General features: G+C 41.7%; 1 protein-coding gene across 1 annotated transcript; it reads right to left on the bottom strand.

The window, feature by feature from the left end:
* Nucleotides 1–2,603: 2,603 nt before the first annotated feature.
* On the bottom strand, nucleotides 2,604–7,740 carry GDF3 (growth differentiation factor 3). Its single transcript, XM_078074152.1, has 2 exons — nucleotides 7,473–7,740; nucleotides 2,604–3,433 (listed from the first exon to the last, which is right to left on the bottom strand). The coding sequence occupies exons 1-2, from the start codon at nucleotides 7,738–7,740 to the stop codon at nucleotides 2,604–2,606; spliced, it is 1,098 nt and encodes a 365-aa protein (XP_077930278.1).
* Nucleotides 7,741–12,360: the final 4,620 nt, after the last annotated feature.

Below are 12,360 nucleotides of genomic sequence, written 5' to 3'. Positions count from 1 at the left end.
ACAATACATTCGACAAGGTGCTTTTTATAGATCAGTTTTGTTTGTGTTCAAGGATATGCAATCAGAGTTGCTACAAGTTCTATAGCCTTTTCTCCATTCTCCTTATAAATTACCCATTCATTGCTGTGCTACACTGAAGTCCTAGCTAGAGAGGAGATTGCAAAAAAGATATTTGTCCATCCTATTGAAATGATTGTAGCAGTTTGTTTGAATGCCCTGAGTGTTCAATAGCACACAAATCTACTGTGAAATATACATGTAATGGATTACTACCCAGCAGTGGGGGGAAAAATCAATTATATCCCTAACTGAATCAACCTGTAAGAATCTCTGAAATAATAGAGGGAAAAAAGTAGTAGAAAAATATACTCCAATATTGTTTCTATAAAGTTTACCTATTTATGCAGCAATGCTTTATACTATTTATGATTCTAAACATATGTAGTAAAATTATCGAATGGGAATGGGAAAGACATATCAACTTCAGGATGGTGGTTTCATTTGAATGGGAAAAGAGACTGGCATCTTTATGTGTATTTGTAATATAGTTAAATTATAATAATCAACATTTTTAAAAACCTAAAAATAAAAACAAAAATTAGGTTAAAATTTGTGGCAGGGGCGCCTGGGTGGCTCAGTCGTTAAGCATCTGCCTTCGGCTCAGGTCATGATCCCAGGGTCCTGGGATGAGCCCTACATCCGGCTCCCTGCTCAGCGGGAAGCCTGCTTCTCCCTCTTCCACTCCCCCTGCTTGTGTTCTCTCTCTCGCTGTGTCTCTCTCTGTCAAATAAATAAAAATAAAAATCTTAAAAAACAAACAAACAAAAAGTGGCAGTAATCCAGGTGAGAGTGGTGAAGTTGACATAAGACAGTGACAGATGGCATTAAAGGAAGGACTAAATAAAGCAGTGATTCACAAACTTCTGCTTTAGTTCTCCCAACGGGGGAAATGAGTGAACTCATACTTCCAGGTACAACCCAAAGTATCCTACCAAATCTAGAGTTTTGTATTTGAAGTCTGTATAAATTTTGCATTTTATCCCATATCGTATGCATGTTTATTTTAATATCAATATATTTTCTATTGATTATAGAAGTCAATTTATTTTTTTATTTTTATTTTTTAAAGATCTTATTTATTGGGCGCCTGGGTGGCTCAGTCGTTAAGCGTCTGCCTTCGGCTCAGGTCATGATTCCGGGGTCCTGGGATCGAGTCCCACATCGGGCTCCCTGCTCCGCGGGAAGCCTGCTTCTCCCTCTCCCACCCACTCCCCCTGCTTGTGTTCCTGCTCTCACTATGTCTCTCTCTGTCAAATAAATAAATAAAATCTTAAAAAAAAAAAATAAAAAAAAATAAAGATTTTATTTATTTATTTGAGAGAGAGAGAGAATGAGAGACAGAGAGCATGAGAGGGAGGAGGGTCAGAGGGAGAAGCAGACTCCCCGCCGAGCAGGGAGCCCGATGCGGGACTCAATCCCGGGACTCCAGGATCATGACCTGAGCCGAAGGCAGTCGCTTAACCAACTGAGCCACCCAGGCGCCCTATAGAAGTCAATTTATACCTTTGACTCTGTAATTCCATCTCTAAAATTTTTCTAAGTGGGGACAAAATATCAACTGACATATGAACAGAAAGTCATAACACTATTCCACCATGAAAACTGCAAACAATATAATGCCCAATGATAAACACTCTCTTAAGTAAAATATGTATCTAAATATTCGTATATAATACAGCCATTAAATGAACTATGTAGATGTTGGTGATTTGAAAAAAATTCCTATGGTAACATTGAGTACAGAAAGATACAAAATTATATATACCGTGTGATCTGAGCTATAAAAATCATATGTAACAACAATAAAAGACCAGAAGGAAATGTAGATATCAGGTACTGTTTTGATAATATTTTTCATATTATTTTGTATTATCGCAAAATAATTTTTTTAAAGATTTATTTATTTATTTGAGAGACAGCAAGAGAGAGTGCGTGAGTGAGGGAAGCATTTATTTGAGAGAGAGGGAGAGAGAGAATCCTCAAGTAGACTCCCCATTGAGTGTGGAGTCCAACTCGGGGCTCAATCCCAGAACCCTGGGATCATGACCTGAGCTGAAATCAAGAGTCCACCACTTAACCAACCGAGCCACACAGGTGCCCGTCAAGATAATTTTTTTTTAAGAACATTGTTAGCCTGTGAGATCTGCCAGGGAAAGTTGATAAATTTAAGGAAATTTGTTATCTACTTTCTCTATGAAGTATTTTATAAATAATAAGGCCTATCTCAAGAAACATCCTGAAATGATGTTTATAAGTAACACATAGAATAATGCCTGCCCATCCTAGGCCACCAATAAATGCAAGTCTCCTTCTATCTAGAGTCTAATATACTGTCAAGTGCATCATGACTGTTAGATTATTAGGGCTGGTGTGTGTGTGTGTGTGTGTGTCTACTTAGGGAGATCATTAATCATGATGGATTTTCCAGGAAGACAAATTGTAAACACAAATATATTGATATTTCAGATCCAAGAAGTCATAAACCACGTTGCTAGTTTTATTAGAAGGTTTACTCTAAGAACACCCCTCCTATTTCTAACAGCCTACCCACATCCACATTCGTCAACCACCATGTCTTCATAATGTCGTAAAATGACATTGTCATCATTGTCCTGATAGAGCATGGAAATGGGGGACAGCTTGGTGGGGATACAGACGGCCTGGGGGATCTCCGGGTCAACTGCATGCATCAGTGCTTGCATGAAAGCATAATTGGAACTGTTGAGGGAGGTGGTCATCGAGAAAGGACAATCTCCATGGCAATAGTTTGCCATGAACCCTTTGGGGGCAATAATCCACTTGTGCCAACCTAGGTCCTGGAAGTTGATGAAGAGCTGGTGATGATGGCAGAGGCTCCCGCAAGAAGCCTTAGGGGCCAGAATGGCTTCCCTCCTTCTTCGGGATGAAGGGTGGCATTGCTCAGGGTTGAGACTCACCACCAGCAGGGAAGCATGGAGGGACTGTCTCAGTCTGGCACAGGTGTCCTGAAGCTGAAAATTCACCCCCCAGTCTCTGGTCCCTTTGACCAGTATCTCTAGCAACAAACCTAAGTTCTTCTGGGGGTTGCTATTCCAATCCTTAGCCACATCCAGCAGGTTGAAATGCACAACACCTTGAGGCCATGGTACTGACTGCAACACAAGCATTTTACCTGGTTTGGGGATGGACTGGCCCCACACGTGAGGCTCCTGAACCAGGGACAGAGCCAACTCCAGTTCCGGTCCCTGCTTATAGTAAGTGTTGGGCCCCAAATCCAGGCCCAGCTGGGCCATTGTTAACTGTTCCTTATCTTGAATGGCAGACAGGTTAAAGTAGAGCTGCTTCTGTAGGCAGAAGGAGGCTTGAGGGAGTTTCTCGGAGTAAAGAAAGAGCCCTAGATGGGAACAGAGATGTGAGAGTCACCAAAACATATTTCACTTCAGATCCACCTATATGATATAAATGTCAAATGTTATATGATATCTACATATGCAAACTAAGGGCAGGAAATTATCAGCTATACTCAAACCCTACCATTGGGAGGATTTGTTTCTTTCATTCCTCATTCAAGGCCAGAGGTTCTTATCTTCACATCTGCAGGTCCCCAAGGGGTCCTGGATAGAATTTAGAAGGTCCATGAATTTGGATGGGAAAAAGAATTACATCTTTATTTTCACGGAACTCTAAATGAAATTTAGCATTTCTTTCAACTATGAATATAGGCAACAAATCCCAATAATATTTTCAGGGCCTATGACACTGTTACCAATAAAAATCCTAGGTGTGTTCATAGATTAAGTTGTTGCAAGTATCTCAAAATAACATTTACACTCACACTACTTTGAATTTATGGTAAATATAGTCCCAACCCTGGATCTTGTTATTTGTTGCATTAATAAATGCATCCGTGTATGTCACTGTACACACATTTGGTTTAAAATATTTTTATAAATGTATTTAAATATTTAATTGATTTCCTTGGAAATCCTAAATACTTTATTTTATTTTTCTTTTAAGATTTCATTTATTTGACAGAGAGAGACACAGCGAGAGAGGGAACACAGCAGGAGGAGTGGGAGAGGGAGAAGCAGGCTCCCCACTGTGCAGGGAGCCCAATGCGGGGCTCGACCTCAGGACCCTGGGATCATGACCTGAGCTGAAGGCAGACGCTTAACAACTGAGCCACCCAGGCGCCCCCTAAGTATTTTCTTTTAGCATATAAACCATTACTCTGAGAAGGAGTCCATCACCTTCAACAGATGGCCAAAGGGCACAAAAATGTTTAAGAACATGGGGCGCCTGGGTGGCTCAGTTAGTTAAGCGACTGCCTTCGGCTCAGGTCATGATCCTGGAGTCCCAGGATCGAGTACCGCGTCGGGCTCCCTGCTCGGCAGGGAGTCTGCTTCTCCCTCTGACCCTCCCCCGTCTCATGCTCTCTCTCTCTATCTCATTCTCTCTCTCAAATAAATAAATAAAATCTTTAAAAAAAAATGTTTAAGAACATCCTAGACAGTCAGGTGTTGCTCGCCAAAAATCTAACTACTTAGATTGACTTTTCAAAACACTCTTATCTAGCCAAGACTGGCCCTCTGAAATCCCATGTGTTTCATCCTTAGATGATTCCTTATCTAAAGCCCACAGCTGTCAATGTCAACAATTTCTGGTCCGGAGTCTCTGCAAAGATCATATCCCACTTCACTGAATATTGAGGTGCAGTGTGATTCTCCAGTTTCTCCACATGGACCCCTCTCTCTTATCTTTTGCCATTGTAGATGTACTCTCCCTGTTTTCAAAGCTGACTTCTCTGCCCAGATTTTCAAACCTTACCTATTCCTTTACGAAAAGGCCCAGTAGAGCTTACTTTTACCTTTTATTCCCCCAGCTTCAATTTCTCCCTCTCCGCAAATAATTTCTTTGGCTTAATGCCATCATATGGTTAGGTAGGGTGTCTCCACCCTAGGTAGGGATTTTGTTTTTAGGGGGAGTAGGGGGCAGAGGGAGAGGGAGAGAGAGAATCTTAAGCAGACTCCACACCTAGCACGAGCCTGACGCAGGCTCCATCTCACCACCCTGAGATCATGATCTGAGCCGAAGAAATCAAGAATCCGATGCTCAACCGACTGAACCACCCAGGTGCCCCAACCCTAAGTAGGGATTTTCTAAGACCCTTCAGCTTATGGAGAAATTACAACACAAACCCAAACATTCCAACGGTGCCTGGCTGGCTCAGTCGGTAGAACACGCGACTCTTGATCTCAGCGTCGTGAGTTCAAGCCCCACACTGGATCTGTGGAGATTACTTTAAAAAACAAAACAAAACAGAAAGAACCGCCCCCTCAAAGACACCCTAACATTCTAACCATTCCCCCTTCATTCTCAAGTCTCGTTTAAAAAACAATAAAATTAAGAAGCATTTGAAATTATCCAGCATCCTCTTCAAGACTACCTTATCATCTTTCTCTTTCTTTTCATTGACCATCTTTTGAAAAGGTAAGTCTATATTTGCTGTCTCTACCTCTTCATATTCTTCTGTTATTTTCCAACTCTTTGCCCCTCACTATTCCACTGAAACATCTTTCTTAAAGGTTGGCTAACTGTCAAGTGCAGAGATGTCTTCATAGTACTTATCTTTTCCACTTCTCTGAAAAGTTGACGTCTCTTGTTCCAGGCTAGAATTCTAACCTATCCATCTCCCTTCCTCTTCCTAGCACTAAATCAGATTCCTTAAGCATAAAAGAAAATCCAAAAGCCACAATGGAAAGGATGGACAGATTTGAGAGCATGAAGATAAAAGAACTTCTGTATTCAAAAGACATCATTAACAAAATTAAAACCACAAAGAACAACAAGAAAACTTATAATATGCATGAGTTTAAATTCATAATTAGAAACTTATAATATGCATGAGTTTAAATTCATAATTTTACAGATGATCAAGAGGGCTTACAAATCATTAAGGAAAGGAAGACTCCTCAGTAGAAAATGGCCAGTGTGTATAAATAGGCAATTGTTTGAAGAAAAAAAAAGAAAGATTCATTATCCATTTAAAAATGCATTCCACCTTATTAAAGAAATAAAAATCAAAACAATGAGATCATGTTTTACTACCAGAGTAACAAAAATTAAAAGCTAAAAGAGTATTGTTACTCAATGGCCTAAATGGCCTAAAAAAAATATTTTATTTATTTACTTGCCAGAGAGAGAGAGAGCACAAGCAGGGAAGCGGCTGGCAGAGGGAGAAGCAGGCTCCTCACTGAGCAAGGAGACTGATGCGGTACTCGATCCCTCGACCCTGGGATCAAGACCTGAGCCGAAGGCAGACACTTAACTGACTGAGCCACCCAGGCGTCCCAGAATTCTTTTTTTTTTTTAAGATTTTATTTATTTATCTGACAGAGAGACACACAGCGAGAGAGGGAACACAAGCAGGGGGAGTGGGAGAGGGAGAAGCAGGCTTCCCGTTGAGCACGGAGCCTGATGCGGGGCTCGATCCCAGGACCCTGGGATCATGATCTGAGCCGAAGGCAGACGCTTAACGACTGAGCCACCCAGGCACCCCAGAAAGTGAGAATTTTTATACATTTATGGTGGGGTATAAATTTTGGAAGACACTTGCTATATATAAAAAGTATAAATTCTTTTTTTTTTTTTAAGATTTTATTTATTTATTTGACAGAGAGAGAGAGCACAAGCAGCAGGAGCGGCAGGCAGAGGGAGAAACAGGCTCCCCGCTGAGCAGGGAGCCCGATGCGGGGCTCCATCCCAGGACCCTGGGATCAGGACCTGAGCCGAAGGCAGACGCTTAACCGACTGAGCCATCCAGGTGCCCCTAAAAAGTATAAATTCTTATACATCCATGATGGGGTATAAATTTTGGAAGACACTTGTTATATATAAAAGTATGATTGTGTCTCTCTGTCAAATAAATAAAATCTTTTTTTTTAAAAAAAGAAAAAACGTATTTTGGTTTTTTTTTTTTTTAAGATTTTATTTATTTATTTGACAGAGAGAGACACAGCGAGAGAGGGATCACAAGCAGGGGGAGTGGGAGCGGGAGAAGCAGGCTCCCGGCTGAGCAGGGAGCCTGATGCGGGACTCGATTCCAGGACCCTGGGATCATGACCTGAGCCGAAGGCAGACTCTCAACAACTGAGCCACCCAGGCGCCCTGAAAAAATGTATTTTGAATCCTGACTTTGCTCATACGCTCCTGATCTTGAATAGCTTATGGGTTAATCTACTGTCCGAGTCTGACTTTCCTATTGTTAAAAAGCTGATAAGAATACCTGCCTTTGGAATCTCGGGATGTGGCCAGGATCAGGAGATAAACATGTAAAAGACCAGCACAAGGCCTTCTACAAACCCCTCGGTAATTGTTACCTTCCCCTTCTTTTCTTTCTTCATGCCATCGAATTAGCACGCTAATTTCCTTACCTTGATCCAGGAGAAGTCGCAGTATGTTCCCGCGGGTACCAAGATCCTTTATGTAGCACAAATCTTGGGAGTCCCCACTGGTTGCTGCTGCCTCTTGATCCCGGAAAATTTTCTTCAAAACAGAAGGCACAGGTTGGAACTTCTGGGGGGAAGGCACTTTGTCTAAGCCCAGAAATTGGAGAAAGACATGTTCTTGAAATTGGAATGTCTGGCCCAAAGCCGCAGTGACCAGGAGGCGGAGAGCCAAGGCAGTCAGGGAAGGAATCATGGCCTCTGAGCGGAGACAAAGCGGGCTAGTCGGGCTGGAGAGACGTCGGGGGCCTGACTGCCTGGCAATTCAGATGCTGCTAATTTATCTGATGGAAGATAATCAAGTGTGAATTGCTCTCTTCCCAGCTCCTCAAAGGCAATTGGATGTCAGAGGACATAGAATTTTTTTCTCTTCTCTTGCTCTGCTCTTCCCCTCAAAAAGTTCACAAAGCAAAGATTACCAATGCATAGACTTAACTACAAAAATTTGAGGTTTGTCTGCAGTAGACAGACTGGAAAGGAGACATGCATTTATTCATGTAACAAACACTTATTAAGCATCTATTACGTGCAAGGCTCTGATAGAGGTGCTAGAATAGTAATGAAAAATGCAGAGTCTTGTCACTGACAGTCTGTTTAGACAAATACATAGGCAGCTTTCTATTAGACTGTATCCACAGTGCTGTGGGAAGCCAAACCAGGAAGAGAAAACTCCACCCAAGGAATTCGATCTACACTCTGTCTTCAGCTCTAAGAGGGACTGAATTTTACTCACCTAACTTTGCCCTTCCTTTTTATTTAAAGTTGTATTTATTTAAGTAATCTCTACACCCAACCTGGGGCTTGAACTCACGACCCCAAGACCAAGAGTCCCATGTTCCTCGGACTAAGCCAGCGAGGTGCGCCTAACTTTGCCCTTCCTGATTAAAAGTCAAAAATCAGACTGACTGGGTTACTTCTGATTCTACTACTTTTTAGTTATATGAAACTGGGCATGTCACTTAACCTTCTGAAGTTTTTGTTTTCTCAACTGAAAAGAAAAACTGACCTTTAAATTTGCTATAGGAATCTGATAAGATGATGTATTTAAAGTGCTCTGCACACGTGCCAAATAGCAAGCACAAAGTGTTCGCAGAGGAGAAAGCTTCAAAGTTGAAGTAAGTAGACGTTTTTCAGCAAGACAATCGTGTTCAAGGCTGAAGGAACTGATGTGGAAAGGCATGGAGGTTATTGAGCAGTTTATGGCAGCATTTATCAATTTCTGGTTTTGCATTTTGTTGTTTTACCAAACTCCTAGAAGATTTCCAAATGCTATAGAAGAATTAACTGGTTTCTTGCCAAACTAATTTTCATGCTTTTTGAAAACAGGGACTTTTTCATTTTACATTCTTTTGTACCACCTATTTTAAGACCTTGTTTCCCCCAAAGGAAAAACAAAATATTGTATCTAATATATAATAGTTTCCCATCATCTACAGCATAAAGTCAAGACTCCTTAGCTTGGCATTTCTTTTTTTTTTTTAATTTTTAATTTTTTTTTAATTTTAATTTTTAAAAGATTTTATTTATTTATTTGAGAGAGAATGACGGGGGCAGGGGAGGGCAGAGGGAGAAGCAGACTCCCTGCTGAGCAGGGAGCCTAACGCAGGGCTCAATTGATCCCAGGACCCTGAGATCATGACCTGAGCTGAAGGCAACCGCTCAACCGACTGAGCCACCCAGACACCCCATTAGCTTGGCACGGAAAGATTGTATTGATCTGGCAGTCATATTGTTGCAGGATTGCAGGGTTCTTGTCCCATGGAGTCGAAGAATGAATCGAAGAATGAGTTTTGCGGACACAAAAGGGTAAAGTGAAGTGAACGTTTATTAAGTGAAGGTGAGAACAGAAAGGAAAGAAAAAGCTCTCTAGAGGGAGACGGGTCCCAAATGGGTTGCCACTGAGGGCTATTAGTGGCAGTCTTATTGAAAACTTGACCAGGAAGCTTGTGGCCTTGAGATTCTTGTGCCGTCTTGGTTTGTTTCCTCATCTCTTGTTCCAGTCTGTCTCAGCGTCTCCACCTGCCGGAATAATTCTGGAACCTGGTCAGGAGAGTCAGGGGGCCTCCTATCTCTCCTGCCTATTCCTTAACCCCTTCCCTATTGATAGGATGGGACCTGTGGGCAGAAAAAGCTACACTGGGATTGTGAGGAGTGACTGATTGCATACTAGCGCAAGTCTCCAAGGAATCTGGAAGCAAGGCTTTCAGGACCTTGAGGGGCCAGCTGCTGCCAAGATAAGGTTACTTTTTTTCTTTTTTTAAAGATTTTATTTATTTATTTATTTCACAGAGAGAGACACAGCGAGAAAGGGAACGCAAGCAGGGGGAGTGGGAGAGGGAGAAGCAGGCTTCCTTTGGAGCAGGGAGCCCGATGCAGGACTCGATCCCAGGACCCTGGGATCATGACCTGAGCTGAAGGCAGACGCTCAACGACTGAGCCACCCAGGCGCCCCTCACTGTGTCTTTTGTCTCTGTCCCTCCCAGATGATATACTTCTGCGGAAGGGGAATCATGTGTTTTCTTCTAAGTCTCTCCACTGTGTATTTTCCTCTAAGTATCTCCACGGCCCAAGGAAGTGTCTGGCAGGTAGTAGACATTCAGTAGATATCTGTGCAACAAATAAATGTACAAAATGAATTGGTGCTATTTCCAAGGTCTCATTCTTCTAGATAGCCAAGTTTCCCCCATTCCCATTTCTCCTATGTCCTCCTGCTTGCATCCTAAAAAGCTAAACGTTAACACTTTTACATTCATCTATAGGGGTGCTTGGGTGGCTCAGTCAGTTAAGCGTCTGCCTTTGGCTCACTCAGGTCACGATCCCGGGGTCCTGGGATCGACCACAGCCTGCGTCGGGCTCCTTGCTCAGCGGGGAGCCTCCTTCTCCCTCTCCCTCTCCCTTTCCCTCTGCCTGCCATTCCCCCTGGTTGTTCTCTCTCGCTCTCTTTCTCTTTCTGTGTCAAATAAATAAATAAAATCTTTTAAAAGAAAGCTTTAATTAATCTATAATCTTCACCTGTTTTCAACAATAAGTGTGGGTTGCATTTCATTTTTCCCTATTCAACTTTTCTGACTTAGTGTCAGAATTAGGGGCGCCTGGGTGGCTCAGTCGGTTAAGCATCTGCCTTCGCCTCAGTTCATGATCTCCAGGTCCTGGGATTGAGCCCCACATGTGGCTCCTTGCTCAGTGGGAAGTCTGCTTCTCCCACTCCCTCTGCCCCTCCCCAAAGCTCATACTCTCTCTCTAATAAATAAATAAATAAATAAATAAAACCTTAAAAAAAAAATTCAGAATCAGGCAAACTGGTTTAAATTCAGGTTCCACCACTTATGAGTTGTGTGATCATGACCAAGTCACTCAACTGTAAAGTAAGAATAAAACATTCTTTGCTACGGTGCTGAGGAAATCTGATGGGATGATGTGTACACAATGCTCAGGACAATGTCTGCCATTGAAGCATTTGCTAAAGTCCATTAGTATATCAGTACCCACAAAATGGAGGCCACCCATGTGGCCTGGTGCCCATGTCACAAAACTAAACCTAACTTAGCCTGCATTTATGGAAATACCTACTAGGAAAATTTAATATACATCAATCACAGTCCTCCAACTCAGCTTTAGCTAGCTCACCTTTCCCTGGAAAATAGGACTTGCTAGCCTTCTAAGAAATCCCCAACCTAGCCAATCATGCCCTGTTCTCATGTTGCTTCTTCTAAAGCTCTATAAAACTTGCATCAAATCCCTTGGGAACAGTGTCCCTTTGCTGTGAAGCGCTGTACTCTCCCAATCCATGGTTGTTTTCTCTTAAATAAAGGACATTAAAAAAAAAAAAAGACATAAAACTTGTTACTAAATTGTTTTAGTTTTGTCATTTGACATACTTGATAAAAGTTAGCTGGTAGTAATTACTGTTATCATTTTTGTTTATTTAAAGGGAGTTTAATCAAGGGAAAGAAAATAATTGGAGTGTGTAATATAGCAATATATATATAGCAAGAAAAAGGACCACATCAAGCAAGAGTCAGAAGATCTAAGGTAATCACAGTTCCTCCAATGACCATGTAATCCTGGTCATTTCACTCAGTGTCAGTGTTTTATGATACCTACCCAAGCATGGAAATTTTTTAAATAGAAAGATTTAAATGGTCTGCAATGTCATAAAGCATTAACCTATCTGGGCCTCACTTTCTTTCCCAATAAAATCACAAGATTGAATTGGATTGTCTTTAAGGATTTTACAAAAATATGTGATTCTGGATTTTCAGCCCAAATCAGAAATTCAAAAGTGAGGCAACATGGCTAAATAACATAGAATTGGTTCTGCAGTCAAGGACTTAGATTAAACCCCCAGCTCTATCATTCACTGTCTGGGGAGTCCTGGACAAATTGTTTCTCTGGCCTTCGGTTTTCTAATTAATACAACAAAAAAGATATCGGTCCAACAGAATTATTGTGATCCTAAGCATAAAAGATATTTAACCTCAGTAGGGAAAAAAAAGGCAGATTAAAGAAATGTCTATCAATTAGCAAGATGAGAAAGACAACAGCAGGGTGCCTGGTTGGCTCAGTGGGTGGAGTGTGCGACTCTTGATCTTTTTATTTATTTATTTGAGAGAGAGAATGAGTGGGAGAAGCAGAGGGAGAGGGAGAGAGAATCTCAAGCAGACTCCCCACTGAGCAGGGAGCCCAACCTGGGCCTCACCTCACAACCCTGAGATCACAACCTGAGCAGAAACCAAGAATCGAATGTTTAACCAACTGCACCACCCAACGCCGTTATTTTACTATGAAGTATATTATTTATTTATTTTTTATTTTT

The sequence above is a fragment of the Halichoerus grypus genome, chromosome 6 (genome assembly GCF_964656455.1).
Source record: "Halichoerus grypus chromosome 6, mHalGry1.hap1.1, whole genome shotgun sequence".
In the NCBI taxonomy this organism is placed as follows: Eukaryota; Metazoa; Chordata; class Mammalia; order Carnivora; family Phocidae; genus Halichoerus; species Halichoerus grypus.
Note: the sequence above shows the minus strand (reverse complement) of the source record. Positions and strands in the feature narration are given on the sequence as shown.